Genomic DNA, 23,493 nt, shown 5'->3' on the forward strand with positions numbered 1-23,493 from the left:
TAAGATGAAACTAAATCTATATCTAGGTATATTGCCTCAGTTTTAATTGTTTGAAGTCTAGTCGAGTCTGTTTGAGACTATTTACATGTACAGTACCACGGTGTGATAATGTGACACTGGAAAAACGAAGACCATATATATCCAGCTGCTTACACGGGGATGTAAATAAAGACTAAACCACCGAATGCATTCCAACGGAGTTTGGCATTAAAAACAGCAGAGAGTTGCAAAAAAAATGTCCCTTGACTTTGCAATAATTTACTTCGCTTCATGATGTCCCCCTGTCCATTCCTGCAGGTTCCGCTTCGCTGGCAGGCATCTTTTTTTCTAAAGAAGACCTCAGATATGTTCGCTTTGTCTTAAAACTTCTAAAAACCAGTGCACGGTTTCCTGACAGTCTTTTTGCTTAATGGTCTTTTACATGTCAACGGGAGTCACCTGGCTTTATAATGCATTCCTTGTGGGGTATGGGAATCAATGATACAATCAATAATATATTTTGAATGTTTCTGAAGCTTCTTGCTGTTTTATCGATATTATAATATACCTGCTATGAGTATGATGAATATTGTCCAATAATTGTTTTGATCAGTGATTAATTATATCAGCAGATGTTTGTACATGGTTATAGAGAGTATATGCACATATAAATTCCCTCAGTTCTGCCATAGCCACTAGAGGGTGTTCTGATATGTGAAGTGTGATTTATTTCCATTGTACCATGGTTTCCACTGAGTTCATCTTTTTAATAATTAGTATTATTGATTGTTGAAAATAATGAATGGGATTTAGTTTTGTTCAAATTGATTTCAACTCCAACAATATTTTCCTCCTTTTTCTGTTTTTGTTTGATGTGAGCAAACGGGTGCGCAATTTCTCCGACGGGCTGACTGACAAAACTTGAACTTCCTGAATGGATTTGAGTTCATTTTTAATTTTTAATTTTAAACATTTGTGAGGCTCCCAGTGTTGGAAAAAAAAAAAAGGCGTACGCCATTCGATCATGATTATACGCGGCACCTATGCTCACTTCTTCATCGCAGTCATCAGATTTAGTCATCGTGTGTTATTCTATGTTTTGAAGAAGCACGCTTTTACATGAGTTCTTGTGGTTTTGCACACGTGATGTCTTAAGTCAGAAATGGCCTTCTTCTAATCCTCCCTCTTCTGCCACTTTGAGAAATCTCTTATCACATTTTCTGATGCCATGGCATCCTGCTGAGGGCTTCTTGTTTAAAAACAAAAAACAAGAGTCAAGAATGTAAAATAGCCTCCAGGTACAAACTGTATTTCCCCTTTTATTTCTGTGGGCTTCGTGTAAGTGTTGCCCCTTTTGCTACTGCTATTTTTTGAGGTTGTAATTGAGCACTGAGGTGGTTTACCTTCAGTGCCACTGATCACCAAGGGAAAAACTACATATAGTCTGATTTAGGAGAGAATGAATCGGTGAGGACGAAGTAAAAAAAAAAAGTCTGTGGAACAAGCTACTGAAAGAGATGATGAAGTTAAAGAAGATCTGAATCCTCAAGAAAAGGATTTCACGGAGGTTTGGAGAGAGTCAAGATTTTTTAAGTATGTGTTGGCTAGCCTTTTCTTTTCATGGTGTCCTTTTTGACTCTTCTTGCATGAATATATCTGCACTTATTGAATAGATTGTACTGTATAAACCTGAATGTACATATTATACTATACATAGGCTTCTTATCATATTTGGGACGAACTACTCCCAGTCTGTATTCAGGTGCGTGCATGTGAGTGCCACTAAGTATGTACATATAAAAAAGAGCGACAGGTTCAGGAGATGTTGGCCAAAAGCGGAATGTTGACTTCTTTTTCTTTTCTTATTATTTCAGACTGAAGGTGAGAGAATGAGTTGCCGTGATAAACATCGAAGCCTAAAAAAAGTTTATATGTCAGTGCACTTATTGATATCATTTTAAAACAAATGATTTCAAATTTTTCTTTGTGTATGTATTATGTGTACTGAAAGAATAGAGAATTGAGATGTGAATATTTATTGCTTCTGATAAATTAAAGTGTCCTTGCAGTGACTTGGTCTGTGTGTACTTCTTATATAACTTCACGTCTGCCGCCACCATTAAATATTTAATTTGTGACATTATAACACCAGTTAACATTATTATTGTATCTTTGTGATCTGTGATAAAAAAGGATATTTTAGATATTAAGTCTTCAAAGAATACACAAAAAGATGAAGATACTTTTTCAATAGTATGATTTTAAAACAGGGAAACCACAAATGTATAAGGGGCCTCTTATCCTGTAACCAAATGACACCATCGAGGTGCCAAGTGGATTTTTGGAGGGTCATTTCACAGCATTTCATTACATTATTTTTATTGGGTGCAAGAAAATAAAACTAAACTTACTTACTGATGTTATCACATTGTCAGTTAGCCCTAGGTATTATAAATATTTTGGTACATCGATAATATGCCATTATATATTGCTTATAAAAAAAAAATACTGTATGTTAAGTGTAATTTAAAAGGCTCGCTGATATTTTATGCAACTTTTCAGAGAGAGAAATATTGTGCTGTACTTTTAATTTTAAGGTAAGCCTACCTTTATGTCAGTATTTCCATTTTCTGCTACTTTATACTCCCACTCTACATTTTGGAGGCAAATGTTGTATTTTTTCTCACTGCATTTATTTGATAACTGTATGCTGCCTCAGAGCCACAGCAGGGCATCCTTAAATTTGGTTTATTTTGTCGTCAGTCAGATGGAAACTGTTTCTGATAATCAGAAAAATGCTGAATATCAGATCCGATAATCGGCCATTCAACCCATAGTATACACATATATACACGTAAATGTATCGCTAATTTGCTTTTATTTATACTTTTGACACTTAAATACATTTATTGCCAAGAAATTACTTATGATACTTAATTACAGACACTGATAATCAGATACTTTAGGATTTTTACTCAACTAGGTTGTTTGTATGGTTGGCATTAACTTTTACTTTTAAGTAATATAACACGATATCTTAACTCAAGTATGATGTTTGGGTATTTTATACAACACTGAATGTAGCTTATACCAAAAAACAGACTCCAAAATTACCAGGGGCTTCTTACCCTGTAATGAAATGGTAACATTAAAGTGCCAAGTGAATTTACAGCATTTTATAACATTGTTTTTATTGGGTATCAAAAGGAAAAGGGGAAAATTAGAATTAAACTAGCTTATTATCAAATTTGGAGGAATAACAAAAATGATATTGACATAAAACTGTCAATTAGCCATATAAACCTTTATTTATAAAGCACCTTTAAAAAAGGAGTTTACAAAGGGCTTTGACAAATGAGCAAAAGCAGGAAAAAGATAATATAACAGAACAAACACTCAACAGTCAAGCCGGACACAAGGAAGCCTAGTCTGAGGTGAGTTAAAACAAGAAGGCAGAACAGAAGATGTAACAAAATAAAACAAAATACAGCAAAATCACAGAAAAAGTAGGGAAAAGCAATGCAAAAATAGAAATAAATAAAGGAATGCAATCAATAAAGGATGATAAGAGGAGGAATTGAGATCAGATAAAAAGATTAAGGGCAGTAAAAACAATAAAGGTTAATAAATAGATGAAAAATGAACAAATAAAAGCAGTAGAGTACTACAGGGGAAAGACGTCACATGAGAGTAAATCAAAACAGTAAAAGGAAAAAAAACACAGAAAGATGAAAAGGGTGACTTCATATAAAAATGTTATTTAAGAAGTGAATTAAAAGAAGTGAGTGATGGGTGTTGCATAAACATTTGGTACAATAAGTGGAGGAGAGGCGTCACTATTTTAATTTGACAGCTAGTCGTATATGAATCCAGCAAACATACTGATCTTCTAAATGATGCAAAGTTATAACAAACAAACATTAATGTAAATAAAGGTCAATTTCACTCCTCATTGACCTGCTTACACAACAACACAGGACTAAGATAACAACGTAACACTACGCAATTTACTACGTTTTCTTTTGATGCCTCATGACGTATCTTTAAAATGAACAGGGACTTATTTAATTGATAAAAAAAAATACGATTTAACCGTTACGAGAGTTGTTTTTTGTTTTGAATTACTCGTTTTGGTCACGTAGATATTAAAAAACTGCACTTGGGCAGCTCTGGATGTAATTACATTACTCTCGATGGCGTACGTGCGTACTACTTTCAGGGAGTAAACGTGCGGGACGTGGTGTGAAGATGAAGAGGTTGTGCTTCGGTCGTGAGAAAAAACTAAGATGGCGTCTCGTCAAGAAAGATAGGATGGCCTGAAGAGAGTGATGATGTTGGTCGGGAAATGATTGATAACGACATAATTGATAAAGTTTGAGACTCTCGTTTACTATCAAACGAACCTCTGCCATCACTGTGGTGAACCGGTGTGTTTCACAGAGCGGAGTATATGGAGTAGTGAGCCTGAAAAACGGTCAACTTTGCTAGCAGCGATAGCTAGCCAACTGGACCGAGCACAGCTGGCCAACGTTAGCTAACCACCAGTCATCACAACAACAGAGGAAGAAGAGCGGCCGCTAGCCCTATCATACCCCGGGACATCGAGGTGTCTTCGGTCAGTCACGGCAACGCATCGAGACATAGTGGTGTACTTAAAGGGATCATTAGATAACTGCATGTGGCATTTCCTCTTGCAATAACATCTAACTATAAGACTGACGTTACCTAGCTGTTTGTTAGTGTCGATTTGAATATGTAGGTTAGCTTGTTTGCGATTATATTATTGACTTCTTTTCCCCCTCAGCCACCCAGTCAACGTTAGCTAACTAGTGCTAGTTATCTAAACCCGTGGGAGACGATGGGACTGTGCTGAAAAACTGGAGGCCTCGATGCTAACGTTAGCTTAAAGCGGTGTTGTCGCCTCTGATAGCTGAACAATAGACACATATAGACTTCATGATTGCCCGAACAACAGAAATGAATGACACTTAGCTAACGCACTACAAGTGATTGAATTCAACAGAGCATTTTCTTTGTTTCTCTTGTTATGGCTGTTGCTGGAAGGTAAGGATAGTTTTAACACCAGTTTTCCCAAGTTTAGTAGCTAGGAGCTAACAGTTGTCAGCGAACAGTTATATATGTGATTGAGTAATGTTAACAAGGTGTTGGGCAACATCGGTACATAAGTGTGACTGTTTGGCTGATGTAATCGAATAATTGTGTCATTTGTCTCGTAAATGCGTGTTAATCAATGTAGCCCAGCCCACTGGCGAGTGGTGATGCCTTCATGGCCTTCTATACCTTAGGGTTCATGGCTTCCACGCCATTGTTTGTCTGAAGGCCCATACAGGATCAGATGGATGGGGAAACATGTCACTGAAGTCCCAGCATCAACTTGTGTTTATTTTAATCGTACTCTTTATAGGGAAGCGATAATAAATAGAGGATTCCTCCTATGAAGACTCTTATCCATACACTGTACAGGAAGCAGTGCTTATTGCTAAAGTGCAAGCAGACATTTTGCATTTACTTCTGCTTTTGAATCAATTGATCATTGTTCTGTCGTGCGGCTGGTAAATCATGACTTTGAACTTTTGCCTCTTTCCTACATTGGGTCTTGTTGATTCACCAGAGCATGGCATTTGTTTTGTTGTGTCTGGTGTTGGGGGAGGGGTGTTTAACAAGAACCAAAAAAAAATCCTCATCCCCTGAATCCCCATGTCTGTTGTTCTGTTAGGTAGAGTTTTGGGGTAAATGATAAACGATGAAACAACCTGCTATGTTTAAAGCTGACAGTATTACAGTGTTGTTGTAGAACAGGAAGTAATGAATTTGTGTAAACAAATGCGTGACCTGTTGAAGTAACTGTATTTTCTGATACACTGGTCCATTATTTAATCAAGCTGGCATGCTACATTGCCTTTGTAATTTTGAATCTGTCCCGAAATCACTTGTCTCTGTTGACTGTCATTATGAACATTTATTGAGATGCATGTGTTGCATAAATGTCATATCTGAAAACAAAAATTAAGACATTACATTATCTTTTTAAAGCATTGAAAGAGTTTTGTATTCTTGATACATTTAAAAACAAGATTTACACACATCAAATGCTTTCTAGGATCCAAGTGTTAGTGCTGTCATGCCCATTAGTGATTCTGCCCAAGTTCACCAACTTGTTTTGCATTGTCGATCTTCCTCTTGTCAGGGCAATGGAAGGGGAAGAGTTTGTGCCTCCTCCGGAGTGTCCAGTATTTGAGCCATCATGGGAGGAGTTCCAGGATCCCCTGGGCTACATCGCCAAGATACGTCCTATTGCAGAGAAGTCTGGAATCTGCAAGATTCGACCTCCACCAGTAAATATTTGCCTGTGCTTGGACATGTTCCCTCAGTTCACCGTGTGTAGCATGCACCAGGTTGAAAAGTATTAATCTAGAAGAACTAAGTCAAAAGCTCACAAACTTGCTGTTTCAGTCCTGAAGATGTTTAACCCATCATCAGAGATGCACCATGGATAGATTTTTCTTTTTTTGCTTTGTCAATCTATTTTTGAGTTAGCAGGCTTCACAAACCAGTTGATCCTGTGCAACCAGCGAGACAAAGTTGTTTATCAGGTGGTTCTGTGAACTTGGGGTTTCCTAGTCCAGCATTTTTGTGTTGTTGAAGGCAAAAATGATCATTCAGCAGGGTTGCATTTATGTAGAATATTTGCAAGGAGTAACAAGATTAACACTTGTGTTCAGTCGCATGAGTCTTCAGTCTTGAATTGCCCCCCGGGGACAAATAAAGTTTTTTATATTGAATTGAATTGCATTTATGTTCCAAAAAATTGCATTTTTTTTTACTTCTTTCATGAACATTAAAATGATCTTTTTGTAACAAATGCAATAAAGCATTACATTGCATTGTTGTAATGTTACTTGTATTGAATTTCTCCTACGGGGATCAATAAAGGAACATCTTAAGATGAATCTCTTTGCTCCCAAATAGGACTGGCAACCACCGTTTTCAGTGGAGCTGGATACCTTCCGCTTCACACCCCGCATCCAGAGGCTCAATGAGTTGGAGGTATGTTCCCTTTTTGTACATTGTAAGTTGTAAATTGCTGACAGAATGAAGTTGTAGGTGAAATGGGCCATAGTAACCCTAGTGGTTCCTTTTGCATCTCATTTCAGGCGGAGACCAGAGTGAAGCTGAATTACCTGGACCGCATCGCCAGGTTTTGGGAGATCCAGGCATCCTCCTTGAAAATCCCTCATATTGAAAGGCGCATCCTTGATCTTTTCAGCCTGTCAAAGGTATATTCATTCAATAAAAGGAATTGTTTCTAGGCAGAAAATATTTTACAGCAGATGTTGTTTTTCTTTCCTTGCCTATGATTCGCTGAAGTTGTTTTTAAAAAAAGTGCTTCTCTGTTCCAGATTGTGACAGATGAAGGAGGTTTTGAGATGGTGTGCAAGGAACGCCGCTGGGCTCGTGTTGCCCAGAGGCTTGGCTATCCTCCAGGCAAGAACATCGGCTCTCTGCTGCGCTCGCACTACGAGAGGATCGTCTACCCCTTTGAAATGTTCCAGTCTGGTGCCAGCCTGCCGGTATCACTCTACATATTCTTGTTTCTCCTTTTTCTGTAGTCACTATATGACTAATTGTACACTTACACTGATAGGTCACATGCAGCATGTTTGGACATGTTTTAATGTAAACTCTGTTTCTACGTCATCTCTAGCATTGCAAGCCAAAGCACTATGATGGCGAGGATGTGGATAAAGAGTACAAGCCCCACTCCATCCCCCTGCGACAGTCTGTGCAGCCATCCAAAATGAGCAGTTATGGACGCAGGGCAAACCGCTGCCAACCTGATGTGAGTGAGAGTACCAATTCCTACTTGTCATACAACACATTTGCATACCTCTGTGACCAGCAACTGTACACTCAGTGTACTTGGGTCACCTAAATATAAATCTCTGGATTACATTTCCGTTAAACGCCTGACCGCCTGAAAATCAAGCCTAGAAATAGTTTAATCAGAGAAAAGTACAATTTTGGTTTATGAAGCTGCTTTTCAAAAACCACAAAAGCTTTATGGGTTTGGTGCAACTGATCCATCAATGAGGACTTTGTTTCAGTTGTGGCTCTGTATTAAAGGTGTTCATTTCAACATGTGACTTACTTTTATTAAGATGTTTCACCTTTTTCAGAACAGAACTGAAGCTTCATTGTCTTCATATAGCACCTAAATATACCATGACCTGGATGACTGAGAATCTTCACCAACATATTGAGGGTGTTCTTACCTATTATTCCTCTATCAGGGATGGTTTCTCACAGGATTTAAACCACACATCAAATTCTTGCCAATGATAATATTATCTCTATTTGTTGTATTAGCAATTACTAGCTTAGTTTCATTATTAACATACATTTGTGTTCCACTAATAAATGTGCAAACTAAAGTGTGTTTTTTAATGTTTTGATTGAAAACATCTGCAGGTTTCTTTCCAGGACTTAAAGCCTCGGTGTAGAACAGATATATACTTGCTATTTGATGATAAATATTTGATGATTTGCGCAGCAAACATAGAAGACTGACAGTCTCTTATGCTTGTTAACATTTAATGGTTTACTGTCCTCTGACTGCTGATCAGCCAAATGAATAAACAAGAGAGCTTCCATCATTAGAGGCTAACAAAAAGTCAAGCCAACAATCTAATGAAGTGTTTGTTGGATGATCCTCTAGCGTCTACCATGCTGTCATATTAACTGTCTCTCTGTGCTTATCCATGTGACCTTGTGCACCGGTCACAGTGTAGTATCTGGAAAATGTGATAAAGCACTCAGAACGCATCCCAGCTCGCTTACTCTCCACCTTGCCATGCTGCTGTGCTTAACTCTGCTGTTTTTGCTCTCCGTTCCATGGCTTATGTGTTGTCTGCTTTGCTCTACTTCCTTCCATCTCCCAAGTAGAGACACAATTGTTTCACAGGCCACATGTTGTCACCAAACATTTCATTTGTGTTACCAATACAACTCCTGGACCAGCCTGCATTCTGTTATCACGTGCTTGTTACATGCATTTCCCACCCTAACCCCTCCCCCCAGGTTGTTAGTGACCTACTCATCAAACTTTGAGTACGTAATGCTCGCCAGTAGATTTTACTTTATTCATTTATTATGCTGGAATACATCTTTTTTCTTTTGCATATTTACTTATATACAGAACTAAAGAAAGTTTGATGCAGATTTTTTGGAAAAAAGATGTCATGAGATGATTGATGCAATTTAAATTGCTTCAATTTTTTTGTTCTCATTACTTAAAAAAGTTAAACAGTATCTGGAGATTTGACAATCTATTTATTAATGGTGAGCACATTTGAAAGCATTCCAGATGGGACTGTATTTAATACTATTTTAGCTTAACTTCTAAAAATATCCACGTTAAGAACCAGTAAATAACTTAACTATTACTTGCCACTAGATTTTAGTGTGCTTGGTGTCATGCATGATGGCAAAATTGTCAGCAAACCCCAATATCTCACACCCAAACTCCTTCCCAAACCCATTTTTGTTTGCTGCCAAAGCTTCCCCATTGAGAATAAACACTGTTGGCGCAACAACTGAGTCATCCATCAGTTGTTGGCAGCAACTTGTAAGGTCAGGGCTGAGATAACAGAAATACTGTCTCAAATTGTATGCAAATGTGTTTTTATAAGAAGTTTGTCCACAATGGTCTGAAAACACATGGTCTCTCAGAATGCTAACTGAACAAGAGAGACCTATGCAGCTCGATCCACAGCTTTACTATAGTGCAAAAAATAAACTTAATATTGAATTTGATATCTATCCACAAAAAATTTCCTGTAGGACCTATAAAGGTCCAACATCAGATGTGACCCTTGTCTCATAATGTGTCCCAGTGATATTTTTCCTCCAACTACTGGCTCTGTTCTTTCCAGGCTCTCTCCCTTCCTCTCTCATCTCCTTTCTCCTCTTGTCTTAGTTTATTGTTGCTGTTATTGTCTCCCCTTGCAGGGTCCAGAGGATCTGGCCCCCCATCCTCTCACCACTGGCTCTCAACTCATCTCTGCGGTACTGCCTCTTGAGCATATGAGCTCCCCCCTCCCCCCGCCTCTTTTCCTAGACCACCTCACCCTCTCTGGTGTTGTCTAGATGTTTCGCCTTATTATTTTAACTAACCACTAAAACATTTCATTAACATGCATTCATGCGCCTCCAGTTTCTCACTATAGAGAGTGGCAACCCATAATATGGTCACGTGACGGATTTGTGGCCATAAAAAAGCCTCTGTGGCATTATGATAATAGTTGGTGCACGTTATTAAATCAATCAGTTATCCTCAATTTGTACACCAGACAATGAACATGTTTGTTCTTCATGAACCAAAGGACTGTTAGGACTGTAAACTGACAACACGTAGTCTCCTAATGGACAAAAGAGGTTTTGAGGCCTTGTCAGTGCGTTTTTAGGCATTATGATACAGTTTTTATGAATAACTTACTGCTGAGTCTTGCATTTATGAATGTATGCAAATTTGGATCCTAGTACCAATGTTGTTGTGTAATAACGTTTCAGACGTCCTAAATGGCACCTTCCGCTGTAGACTCTCAACTTCCACTTTATCCCCAATTGCCAAACACGCTCTGCTACTCTAGATGTTTGGGCTGAAGCGCTCTCCAGCGGTTCTCCCTTTCACCCATGCTTGTTCTCTGTGGTTGTACTTGGCTTGAAGTGCTTTGTCGCTCGGCTGTCTGTGTGCCTGTTCACTTCTGCTCCTTTGCCTTGCCGTCTACTCGCTAAAGCAGCTAACAGTGTGGCTGCATGCGTTCCTCTTTGAGTGCACTCACACAGAAGAACCAAGTAGTTTTGGATTTCACTTCCCAAGCACCATTTTCTGAGGATTGACACTAAAATATTGGGAGTCTTAAAGAAGCCTTCAAAAGCCTTTTTGTTGTTGTTGATGGCTTCTAAGTCTCTCTAAAGCTTGATTTATGCTTCTGCGTCACGGCGACGGCGTAGCTACGTCGTCTACGCAGACCCTGCGCCGTAGCCTGACGTGCGCCTCCAAAAAATCCTGACTACGCGTCACGTCGACGCGTCGAGACGCGAACGGCAAGGACTGGGATTGGTCCGCTCAGACCGTCATTCCGGCAGTTGCTTTTCCGGTCAACAGTATAACAACACCGCCAGTTACTTCTGCTGCTTGCATGCTTGTCTCCTATTGCTTGTGAACTCCATGCTTTGTGAGATCCCAGCAGGGCAGGAGGAGTATTGGTGTTGTGTAGCATGTAGCTTGTAGCCCCACACTGTGACCAGAATGCTACACAGCATATCCGCTCTGACCGCAACTGCAGTGCAAGAGAGCAAGAACCCCCCGAAACCAATCCCCCCCCCCCCCCCCCGGCTTGGCGGTGAATTGAACGCGTTCCCTCGACGCAGAACTTCGAATGCTCAATGACGGCGTAGGGTCGACGACGTAGCTCCGCCGTCGCCGCGACGCAGAAGCATAAACTAGGCTTAAGTTTTCTTGTTTGCCCCTCACCATCAAGGCCTGATGATCTGCTTTGTTGTCTGAAGCTTTTGATCTTCATCCCACTTGCAAGTCCGTTGATCAAAAAGGGTTCAGGTACTAGGAAAAGGAGTGTGAGATATACAGTATAGAACAATGTATAGGCAGCCTAACAATGTTGACATAACATGCATACATGACTTGTCTTGTGGGAATACAGGTTGTGTTCTGACTGCATACAGACTACCGACTTCTTGGTGCACACTTGAGTAGCAAAAGAGTTGAGACTGGAGGACTAAGCTGCCACAAAGCAGCTGCTTTTATCAGCTTTTTAGATCATCTGACTGATTACTGAAAGTGATGTTTAGACCTTCTGTGTTTCCGCTTACAATGCTGATTGCACATGATTTGTGTCCAAGGTTTGCAATCATATGGCATATAAGAACTAGCGCCCCAAAATATGGCCAAAAATCTAATGATAATAGTGATGTAAACTTGAGCAACAATATTTATTTATTTGTTTGTTTGTTTGTGCAAGGGAGGAAGTCTAAAATGACAACACATTCACTGCAACATTAAATTTCATTCATTTTGTGTTTTACCAGTTTTTTGGGGGGGAACAATACAAAACAATTGTTTAAAAGGAGCAGGTTGCTTTAAAAGGAATTTCACCTGGATGTCTCCAAACATCCAAAAGCTTACTGTTGCAAGAAGATATTCAATGCAGTTCACTATAAACACGACCCTCTTGGGATGGGTTAATAGAAAGTGAGAAGAGAAAATGGGATTATGATCTGGTAGCATGTCAAATGCTGTAGTGTCAGAGACGAAGTCCAGGTCAAGACTGAATCTAAAAGCAATCGTGCCCACTCTGTATGTCTACGTTGTCTTCCCGCCACAACATGGCAGCCAAAGCTGATAATGGCCCTTCTAGATAATGCTTGTGGTCCCACCAGGCAGTGAGTTTCAGAAGCTTCCCAGAAGCGGTTCTCCGCTGGGAAATAATGACAAACACAGATTAAAAAAGAAACGATTTAACTAAATAGCCTACTTAACCATGGTAGAAGCACAAAAATCAAGAACAAAATGACAAAATCATTAATCAGGTTAACGATATCAGGCAGACGTGCTTCTAAAATGCTCCTAGTGAGGTATGAAGCCAGGTGGATAATAAGGACAAAACTGAGTTGCACTCACGAGGTCATAGAGACATGCTCGTGGAATCAAGGCGTTGCTTTTGATGTAACTTCAAAGACGCATTGCAGTCTTTTGGATTTAGAAAAGTTTGAAATGTGATTGGAAGAGAAAACAACTCTGACAACAAAACGTATGTACAATTTTGTGTTTCTATGTGGAACTGACAGCAGATCAGCCTCTCCAGTCTGCTACGAGAGCAGCCGGAGACGGACTGGGAGTATAAAAGCCCATACACACACAAGAAAAAGCTTACTGGACATGGTCAAGACCAAAGACGCAATAGTCTGCAAGACGGAGATAATGGGTAGAAAAAATGTCTAGACTACAGCTATTCCTTAAGCCCTGCTCAGTGGTTATAATTCCCCAGAAACAGCTAATGGTAATAAGTCTAGCTCAAGTAAAAACAAATGATAAAACGGTGTTTATAAATAGCTTGTGCATGTTCTGATGTGTATATTTTATAATACTTAAAAGTATTTTCTTTGCTTTTGACTTACTGTCCTCTTTTCTTGATAAAAGCCAGAATTCTAATAATCAAACTCTAAATAATAACCTTTTATAATAACTGTATGTTTGCAACTGCTGGTGACTGTGTCTTCTGGTGATGGGTCTTAACCTTTTCAAGCTTTCACTGTGATGTAGGCTAACTTTTCCTTACTTTCTAACCAAGCACAATTCCCTCTTGTGATGCATTTCTGTGCTCTCATGTTTTTACTGTTCTGCATTTGGCTTAGACCCTTGCTTTGCTCTGTGTGCTCTGGAGAGTAGTTGTAGTCCATCTATGCTTTTGTGACGAAGATGTACTTTGATCTGCAGCCTGAACCTACAGAGGAAGACATAGAGAAGAACCCAGAGCTGAAGAAGCTACAGATCTACGGCGCTGGGCCAAAGATGATGGGACTTGGACTGGTGGCAAGGGACAAAGGCATGCGGAAGAAAGGTAAGCGCCACATCCTGCCACCTGCATTTCAAATTAAAAAAAAAGAGAAAAAACTTGTCTGATATCTGAACAATCCCTGCTCTTGCTATAGATGAGCTGCCTCAAACGCTGACCATCAAGGAGAACGTGTCCCCTGCTCCTGTTGATACCTCAGTCAAAGCAGAGCCACTGGAGCCCCAAGAGAAGCAGAGTGACGGGAGCACGTCGAGCCCCAAACTGCCTCCCCCCAGCGTCACTGTTAAGACAGAAGTGAAGAAAGAAGAACCAAAGGAAGAAGACGGGAAAGAGAATGAGGAGGAGGAAGATGATTCTGATAAACCATGTACAAAAATGACCATGAGGCTGAGACGCAACATCAACAACTCGCAGTGTGTAAGTAGACCAAAGGATGCACCCAGGGCAAACATGGTTTCTGTTATCCTGTATCTTTTTTTTTAATCTCTCTGGTGAGAATAATTCAGCTATATTTACTGTTCACATCAAACATGAAGCACATTTTTGTGTTTAAAGTTTTCATTAGTTATCATTGTGTTAAAGGTGGAATGATTCTGGAGAGAGTTGGTTGGACACTTTTGTGTGGTGATGAACGGCATCAGAGGTCTCCCTGAATTGTTTATTTAGAATAAACACAAATAAATATCTTCCAGGACCTGTGAACTGACTCCAAACAGAAACTCTGATAACAGTTTATTATCAAACTACCATGAGAAGTCAAATGATTCCACACGGCTGCAAACACAATGCACTTCACTTAGGAATGCAGGATTGGGACTCACTATTTCCCTCACAATCAAATTTGACCCGGTCAGTGCTTTATAGAGAATTGTGGTGGCCTCATCTGGCTCCAAGCCCTAAAGTCAATGTTCTGTGCTGTTTTTTCTTTCTTACTTTTTCAAAGGTGGATTCTTTCGTGTGTCGGATGTGTGGTCGGGGAGATGATGACGAGAAACTCCTGCTGTGTGATGGCTGCGATGATAACTACCACACCTACTGTCTACTCCCCCCACTCACTGATCCTCCCAAAGGCAACTGGCGATGCCCTAAGTGTGTGGCAGAGGTAAGTGAAGATGTTTTAAAGCACTTGTTTGTGTTGTTATTACTCATGGTGTATTGTGTTAGATTTCTTTTTAACCCACGTGACTAATCTTTGATTGTCTCGCTTTTTAACTTAGGAGTGCAAGAAACCTGCAGAAGCATTTGGCTTTGAACAGGCAACACGAGAATACAGTTTGCAGAGCTTTGGGGAAATGGCAGATGCCTTCAAAGCCGATTACTTCAACATGCCTGTCCATGTAAGTGCGCCCACACAAGATATATCACTTATTCATTATGAAGCATTACTCTTCCCTCACGGTGATAATGTGAGAGACTAATCTCTAGCCTGTGTGTCGTTCTCGATGTAGATGGTTCCCACTGAGCTTGTGGAGAGAGAGTTCTGGAGGTTAGTCAGCAGTATTGAGGAAGACGTGACCGTAGAGTACGGAGCGGACATACACTCCAAAGAGTTTGGCAGCGGCTTCCCTATGAACAATGGGAAGAGGAAGCTCACGAAGGAAGAGGAGGTACGCACATTATTGTTTTCCTTTGTAAACTTTTATGAACTCTTTTGCATGAATAGCCCTCATCGTTAGAGGGAGGGCAGCAGCATCCTGTTTGGGATTACATGTTGAAAAACTACATTTTAGATAACTGCACAGTTTTGATTACATTCAACAGTAAATGAGAGAACTTTGAGTTTGCTACTTGTAGTAACGTTGTTTGGCTGTCATGGAGATAAGTATGTGTTTGGTTCAGATGATGAAAAGATGAAAAGAATCACAAAATTGGCACCCTCAGTTTCTGAATATTTGAAATGGTTTCAAAACTCGATCTCTGCAGTATTGATGCAGTGCCAGCTGCGCTTTCTCGCTCTGTCTTCTCTCCAACAGGGAGTTGAAACGAACATTATTTTTAAAGGCCTAATCTGAAGAGAAAAATTATAAATAATTCTAATTAAAAGTGTTTTATTTAATGTTAACTATATGTTTTTCTCTTCTACTAGTCGAGGTAAGAAAGGTCAAAACTTGTTGTCATGTTATAGCCTTGTTATATTTATTTTTTGATAAAAACATTTCCTTCTGGTATCTAAAATGGTATCCTATATCAATCTTTTTTATTGACAACACCAAACCCCAAATCTGCTGAAAACTAATCTGGAATTTCTCTTAATGCTCAAAAATAGGTCAAAAAATTAAAACAGGAATCACATTAAATAGAATTTAAATCAGAAGTTATTTAGCAGCCTTTTCATAATCATAGTCCAGTGCTGACTTTCAGTTTTCTCCGTCGTTCAGGAATACGCTCGCAGTGGCTGGAACTTGAACGTGATGCCCGTGCTGGAGCAGTCCCTCCTGTGTCACATTAATGGAGACATTTCTGGGATGAAGGTGCCCTGGCTTTATGTCGGTATGGTGTTCTCAGCTTTCTGCTGGCACATTGAGGATCACTGGAGCTACTCCATCAACTACCTGCACTGGTAATGAGCCCTTTTTTGTTTATTGTTTGGGATTTGGTCTTCTATCGTAGTCATAGGTTTATAACATGGAATATGAAAGACTATAAAGCTTCCTCCGCGTTCTTCACTTCTTCACCTCTTCCTTTCTATTATTTCCAGGGGTGAACCAAAGACTTGGTATGGGGTTCCTTCTGTAGCAGCTGAGCGTCTTGAGGAGGTGATGAAGAAGCTGACACCAGAGCTGTTTGAGTTTCAACCCGACCTCCTGCACCAGCTGGTCACCATCATGAACCCCAACATCCTCATGTCGCATGGTGTACCGGTCAGTCACATAAACACACATGTACGCAGCAGAAATACGGTGTGTTGAAAGGTTTTCTTTGATTGAGCTCGGCGTTTCTGATTGGCAGGTTGTACGTACCAACCAGTGTGCTGGAGAGTTCGTCATCACCTTCCCCAGAGCCTACCACAGTGGCTTCAATCAGGGATATAACTTTGCTGAAGCTGTTAACTTCTGCACTGCAGACTGGGTACGTCCATTCACACTTTCTATCTCGCATCATTTCACTTTGTTCACAGTAATGCGTAATCAACACCCCTCTTCTCTCTCCCTCTCAGCTGCCTGCCGGCCGTTCCTGTATTGAGCACTACCGGCGTCTGAGGAGGTATTGTGTGTTCTCCCACGAGGAGCTCACCTGTAAAATGGCTGCCAGCCCAGAGAAACTAGACCTCAATCTGGCTGCAGCCACACACCGGGAAATGTTCATTATTGTTCAGGAGGAGCGGAAGCTGCGGAAAAGTCTGATGGAAAGGGTAAGAGTAACAGTCAATAGATCTTAATATGGTTTGTTTCTATTTTTCAGCCATTTCTTCATTTTATGAACTTCATTTAGTTTGTTACTGTGCTGTATTAGTCTGTTATAATGTCCTTATGAGAATTTGCGGGTAACTTGTCTTATAAAGTCTGTGTGTTGTACCTGCAGGGCATTACTGAAGCAGAGCGTGAGGCATTTGAGCTGCTGCCTGATGATGAGAGACAGTGCGATAAATGTAAGACCACATGCTTCCTTTCTGCTCTGGCCTGCTCAAACTGTCCCGAGCATCTGGTGTGTCTCTATCACACTCAGGATCTTTGCAACTGCCCCACTGACAAACTCTACCTCAGGTATTTATCTCTTGTGTACTTGTGGGTGCATTTAGCCACAATATTCAACAGTTACAACAGTCTTTCAAAAGAAAATGATATTTTCTTTCTAATTGTCTGTTCTCCTTTTACGTTGCAGGTACAGATATACCCTGGATGAGTTGTTAGGCATGTTACACCGATTAAAGGTTCGGTCTGAGTCCTTTGACTACTGGGCCAACAGAGTAAAAGAGGCACTGGAGCAGGAAGAGGGACACAAGATAGGTGAGAAATCAACAAAAAAATAATCCTTTAAACTTCAGCAAACAACAGAAAATGTTGATCTTCTTAAAGAAATTGCACGGATAAAATGATTGTTGCATTGCAGGAATTGATGACCTGGAGTTGCTGAAGGCAGAAGCAGCAGAGAAGAAGTTTCCCGACAACGAACTCCTTCGGAAACTCAACACTGTTCTGAAAGACATTGAACACTGCCAGCGGACCAGTACTGAATTCCTCAGTGACTCAAAGACCAGGTATGATGGAACACAAACTTAACATCTACATGAACTGTTCAGTTGCATGCACTTACATATTGCTGTCTTTTAGTGAGAGTAAGATGACTTTGGCAGAGCTGAAATCCTTGGTGGAGACGATGCAAAACCTGCCCTGTGTGATGACCCAGTTGGAGGAAGTGCAGGTGAGAAGTTGTGTCACTCTGAGCAACTAGCTTGTATTTTCTCAGATTTCAGATTTTTGTCGTTGGATTTTTTTTTTTTGTGCGCTTGTGATTTACCTCTTTGCCATCTGATTTTCAAGGCGGTTCTGCGGACAGTGGAGGATTTCCAGAGCCAGGCTCAAGAGCTGGTCAACGACAAGGACTGGAGGAGGGACTCCCCACCACCTGAGCAGTTGCAGACTTTGTTGGAGCAGGGGGCCAAACTGCCTGTTATTGTGCCGGAGTGTAATTTACTCCAGGGCCTAAAGGAACAAGGCCATTGGCTGGCAGAGGTGAGGCGCACCTTAGGCACAGAAGGAGGGGAAAGGCAAGAGGTGACGCTGGAGGTGTTAAGGAACCTGATGGAAGCAGGCTGCAACGTGCCCCAGAGTGTGTCAGTGGAGACTGCCATGGCAGAGCTTCAGGAGCTGCTCACGATTGCAGAACGTTGGGAGGAGAAGGCACAGATCTGCCTCGAACAGAGGTAAGACTACCAAGTCAACCTATAAATGTTTCTCTAGAACGTCACCTGCCGCAGGGAATGTCAGAATTTTTCACAACCCGTTTGTCCTGTTGCAAGATGTCAAAATGAATTTGTGGTTTTGTTCCTCCAGGCAAAAGCACCCTCTTTCTACCCTGGAGGCAATAGTAAATGAGGCCCAGCTTATTCCAGTCAAGCTGCCCAACATTCAGTCTCTGCAGGGCTGCCTCACTCGAGCACGGGCCTGGGTAACAGACCTTGAGGAAATCCAGGTACAAAAAACATTTCTGGTTTCTTGTAGATAAGCTTCACTTTTATTCTACCCCCTCTGTAATGTTGTAATTAAATGAAATACCTAGAATTGCTAAACATGCACCCATTTTTTGGTTTGTTTTAGAATGGTGAGCATTACCCGTGTCTGGATGACCTCGAGGGCCTGGTGGCTATTGGGAGGGACTTGCCGGTCTTCATGGAGGAGCTAAGACAGCTGGAACTGCAGGTAGCCAGCGCTCACTCCTGGAGGGACAAGGCCAGCAAGACTTTCCTGAAGAAAAGCAGTCCGCACAGTCTGTTAGAGGTAGGTAACTCCAGGGGAAAATAAAATTATATTAGAATTTGAAACTAAAACTGAGAGCATGCATTAAAGTCCAGTGTTGCCCTGCAGGTATTATGTCCGTGTGCGAAAAGGAGAGAGAGGCGAGATGAATCGGAGCCGTTGGATGAGCCATTAGACGACTCTGATACCAACACACTAGGCCTCTCTGCTCAGGACCTGAGGGACCCTGCAGCTATTGTGAGTTCATTGAGCATGTCTTTGTCTCTTTTTAATCTCTCTAAGATTAAGTTCTGTCATTTTGGGTGTTTGTGTTTCATTCATAAATACTTGCTGTGTATGTGAGTCTGAATTTGTGTGCATTGTCTCCAGGTGATGGCTTTCAAAGAAGGGGAGCATCAGGAGAAGGAGGCACTACTGAGGCTACAGACATTGAACATGTGTAAGTCTGGACTTAACACTGCAAGTTACAAGGAGGACAAGGAGAACGGGAGGTGGGACGGTGCCATGGAGACGGACACATCCAGCCGCTCAGAGAACTCTCTAAAAGAGAACGGCAACAGTAACCACACCTGCACCACCCCTCCTCAGTCGGTGTGTGTGTGCGCCGCTCAGCCACGTACCCCTCAACTCCGCTGCCATCTGTGTAAGGACTGGTTCCACGGTGGCTGCGTTCCTTTCCCCTCCCTGCTCCCCTCCTCGGGACCGCCCATGAACCCCCTCTGTTGGTGGGACTGGGACTCGCGCTTCTTGTGTCCGCGATGCCAGCGGTCACGGCGCCCACGTCTGGAGACTATACTGGCGTTACTTGTTGCCCTGCAGAGGTTGCCAGTGCGTCTGCCTGAAGGAGAAGCACTGCAGTGTCTCACAGAGAGGGCCATCAACTGGCAGGGCCGAGCCAAGGAGGCGCTGGAGACGCCGGAACTGCAGCGGGCGCTTGAGAGGCTGCAAGAACTCAAAAAGACTCTCCGTCGTGAAACAGAGAAAGAGGAAGACACAGAAAAGGGGACAGAGGGGAGCTCGGTGATTGTTTTATCGGACTCCGAAGGAGGGGAGGGAGAGGATGGAGTCATTGATCTGACAGAGGAATCACCCAGGAAGAACGCCAAGGAAAGCAACGGCACTCAGGTTAACACCATGTTCTGACTCTTTGTTCTCCCTCAAACTGCCTGAATATAAATAGTAAATTCTGTCCGATATTCTTTCATTTATTCTTTCATACTGTGTCCAACCTGCCTGTTTTGTGTTTCCTATTCGCTCACAGGCTGGATGTGAAAATGGCGTCAGCAAGAAGTCAAATGTTACAGGTAAGATGGTGTGCTGATTTCAAAGTAACATTTAAAGTGGACTTGTCCCACAGACACCAGCCCTGACAACATTTTCTTTCTGCTGACTCTCCAGGTGTGGGGTTACTGCTGCCCCTGCTGCCCTCTCTAAAAGGCCAGGTAGTGGAGCTTTCAGCAGCCACCAGGGTGCAACTGGAGGAGCTGCAGCTCGAAGGAGATCTGCTGGAGGTGTCGCTGGACCAGACACTCCTCATCCACAGAGTCCTGCAAGCCGCCTCTGTTCCTCCCAGAGAAACATTGCACACGCTCATTCAGGTCAGCAAAGCAAACCTTTGAGGGGGCGAGATGTGAACATACAAACATAAAACAATAAATTAAACCGTATCCTAATCTTGAAAAGTACATTCAAACAAAGTAACCTAAACAATAAATGGCTACATCAAAAACAACACAAGACCTTTTTGCGTTTTGGTATCAAGTTACTTCTATTGAAACAAGTTTATTGCGCCCAATAAAGAATATTGGAGATTAAACTTAATTAAATCTTTTATCAGTTAATCATCAATAAAACATTCAAAATATTGGACATTTTTCCATTAGATAACTGTTTTAACCACTAACATGATCGATGCTCGATGCCAGATCAGAGAAGGCTAAATAAGAAGTTAACAGAACAGGTAAAGTTAAAGATAAGTTACTTGAATGATGAACTAAACACAAAATAATGACTTAATTTTAATTTAGGAGCAACAAGATCCAACTCATATTGAAGTGACTTAAATGGCTAAAATGTGATAATATCAGTTTGTATTCAATATCTTTTTGTATTTTTTCGAATAACAAATTAGTTGTATTTTAATTAAACACATTCTCTGATACCAGTGTTTTGATCACTTTGATAACCAAGTATTTGTAATTTGTAACAAAATACTACCATTTTTAATGCTGATTAATCGACGAATCATTAACTTCCGTGATTAACATTTGCAGTCTTCTTCCTTTCTGGCGCATTGATGGATTGATTGAGCCGAACAGCATAAAACTGTTGGTATAAATGTGTGCAATGTCACCTGAGTGCACCTGCAAACGATCAAACAAACCACACATGAAAACATGGCTCCATAGTGATAAGAAAAAAAAACCTCCACAGGATGCCAGTCGTTCAAGATCACACGCTTCTATGACTGACAGTATCCGCTGAACTCTGATGAACTCGATGCATTTTAATAGAGGTGTACTACTCATCTTCCAATAGTCTGTTGAGAAGTCAAGGAAATAAGTTGCTGTGTTTATTGCCTTGGTACAATAGTAGTAATGTTTGTCCACCTTGACCACGTCTTTTCTAATCATCTAATCTTGTCCTCTCTCCTTCTCTCTGTCAGATTGAGCTTGAAGAGCAGAGGCGAACCGGCCGCGGACGAGCCAAGGACTCCAAAAGGAAGAGGAAGAACCACAGAGGTGGCAGCGGGGAAGGGGCGAGAGAAGGGTCACTGGATGCCTCAGAGTCAAAGAAAACCTGTCCCCTCAGCCTCAGCCGCTCCCCTCACTTAACAGCCCAGACCAGTCCAGAGGTACTTGCTTTTCCTTCAAGCACTTTTTTCCCCCCAGTTTCTGGAAACTCAAATATTTGCAGTTTTTAAATGAAGTTTCAAAGTTTCTTTGAGATAAACATTTTTCCTTTTGACAGATTTTGTGATAAAGTCAACGCTGGATCCGTTCAGTCTGCAGAATCGATAGAAAACAGCGTTCTGTGCCAGAAGACAGTGTCAAGTTATAGAAAGATGCAGGACATCCCTCCCTCCCCCGATACCCTACATCCCCTCTCATCCCTCATTCATTTATCCAGACACTAACAGAGCGATGACTCTTCTTCTACACTCCACTGTCTCATCCGACACTCAGCCATAACTCACCCATCAAGATTTTGTTCAGACTCGTTGTCTTACCCAAACTTTATCGACCACCCCACCTTCCCTGGACCCATTTTTTCCTGTGAACATATAGAGACTGTGTTGGACTTACCGCGATCGGAGCGTCTCTGAGGTCAGTCAGTATGCTATGTTATCCCAACTGTATTAAATGCTAGTTCAGCCGAAGCCTGATTCAGTGCCGGCAGTTGCAGTTTCCTTTCACTCACCGGAGTTGGATAAGCTATGGGTTTACTTAGACAGTTCTGTTTGGACATGAATCCTGAAGCTGAGGTACAGCAGAGGGTTGTGACAGCTGATCCTAGACAACAGCACCGTGGTTACACTTGTATTTTTTTTAGTTGTATTGAATCTTGTGTTTTGATGCTGTTTTGAGGGGAAATGCATATTGACTAAACTGTTTAAATTTTGGGAAGTGTTAAAAACAGGCATTCATGTTTTTGGTGCTACTTTCCCAAAATGGATATCTGTACCTCTTGGCTTCGTCTTTTTTCCTTCCTTCCTTCCCCTCGATGCCTTTTCTTTCCTTTCTTTTTTTAAGCACCCATCCTTTTGACTCCATGTTTTACTCCTCTCAATTCAACCTCTTTTTCTCCCTCCTTCCTTCTCTTTCTCTTTGCAAATTAAGGTAACTTCACTGTAACTCACTTTGTCACAATTTATTTTGTTTCTTGAGTTGAAATTATATTATTATTATTATTATTATTATTGATATTGCAGACACGCAGTTGTCGTGAGTTTGTGTATAAACTTTTCATTTTAATGTTGCCTTTATTTCTTTTCACTCTTGTTAGAAAAATAAAGGTTTAGAATTGTTTAGGATATGTTGACTCATTATTTCTCTTTTTGAAAGTCCTTATTAGAGTGCATACCTCCGCCAAGGCCCAACAGTCCCCCTTTAACTCACTCCAGCCCAAAGGTGACACACATTTTATACTCAAGTAGAAGTACAGACGCTTGTGTAAAAAAAGACTCTCGTAGTAAAAGTAAAGTAGAAGTACTCATTTAACTTCTTTACTCAAGTAAAAATAAGAAAGTACAGGCCCTGAAAAGTCCAATGTGTTGAAATAAGTCTTGAGATGTTGGGAAGGCATCGCGCAATGATGCAAAATAAATCGATAATTTCCCTCGAATGCATTTAAACTAAAGTAATGTGCCTGTTTTGGAAATGTAAGGAGTAGAAAGAAAAGATATTTGTGTTTTATAATAGGGAGTAAAAGTAAAAAGGTTGATGCCTGAAAAATTCTACTCGAGTACAGTGATGAGATAT

General features: G+C 41.0%; 2 protein-coding genes across 4 annotated transcripts in view; both read left to right on the plus strand.

Moving 5' to 3' along the window:
* iqsec2b (IQ motif and Sec7 domain ArfGEF 2b) overlaps positions 1 to 331 on the plus strand; it is a gene marked incomplete at its 3' end in the record, with an annotated part of 31,348 nt that extends 31,017 nt beyond the window's left edge. Inside the window, exon 15 of the mRNA XM_084365823.1 lies at positions 298 to 331. Coding sequence (XP_084221949.1) covers positions 298 to 331 — 34 coding nt within the window. The remainder of the gene's footprint in view (positions 1 to 297) is intronic.
* A 3,879-nt stretch (positions 332 to 4,210) lies between these two features.
* On the plus strand, positions 4,211 to 23,045 carry kdm5c (lysine demethylase 5C). 3 transcript variants are annotated; one of them, XM_084366010.1, is made up of 29 exons: positions 4,211 to 4,594; positions 6,188 to 6,335; positions 6,970 to 7,047; positions 7,155 to 7,277; positions 7,401 to 7,571; positions 7,706 to 7,840; positions 10,009 to 10,065; positions 13,517 to 13,640; positions 13,732 to 14,012; positions 14,539 to 14,697; positions 14,813 to 14,932; positions 15,044 to 15,202; positions 15,974 to 16,155; positions 16,294 to 16,456; positions 16,545 to 16,664; positions 16,753 to 16,947; positions 17,118 to 17,299; positions 17,418 to 17,542; positions 17,646 to 17,793; positions 17,867 to 17,957; positions 18,077 to 18,459; positions 18,590 to 18,728; positions 18,854 to 19,033; positions 19,121 to 19,249; positions 19,382 to 20,137; positions 20,274 to 20,316; positions 20,411 to 20,610; positions 21,678 to 21,866; positions 21,983 to 23,045. In XM_084366010.1, the coding sequence occupies exons 2-29, from the start codon at positions 6,192 to 6,194 to the stop codon at positions 21,989 to 21,991; spliced, it is 4,785 nt and encodes a 1,594-aa protein (XP_084222136.1). In that variant the 5' UTR covers positions 4,211 to 4,594; positions 6,188 to 6,191; the 3' UTR covers positions 21,992 to 23,045. The 3 variants fall into 3 exon arrangements, with proteins under 3 accessions (XP_084222136.1, XP_084222135.1, XP_084222137.1); XM_084366009.1 differs by lacking the exon at positions 4,211 to 4,594 and adding an exon at positions 4,657 to 5,043; XM_084366011.1 differs by lacking the exons at positions 4,211 to 4,594; positions 10,009 to 10,065 and adding an exon at positions 4,658 to 5,043.
* Positions 23,046 to 23,493: the final 448 nt, after the last annotated feature.

Source organism: Pagrus pagrus (genome assembly GCF_965226575.1).
Source record: "Pagrus pagrus genome assembly, chromosome: 11".
NCBI lineage: Eukaryota > Metazoa > Chordata > Actinopteri > Spariformes > Sparidae > Pagrus > Pagrus pagrus.

Bases quoted from the DNA above. Each gene is read 5' to 3' on its own strand.
- kdm5c (XM_084366009.1), top strand. The intron at 16,457-16,544 runs GTCAGTCACATA...TCTGATTGGCAG, and splicing joins TCATGTCGCATGGTGTACCG to GTTGTACGTACCAACCAGTG. The intron at 20,611-21,677 runs GTCAGCAAAGCA...TCTCTCTGTCAG, and splicing joins CATTGCACACGCTCATTCAG to ATTGAGCTTGAAGAGCAGAG.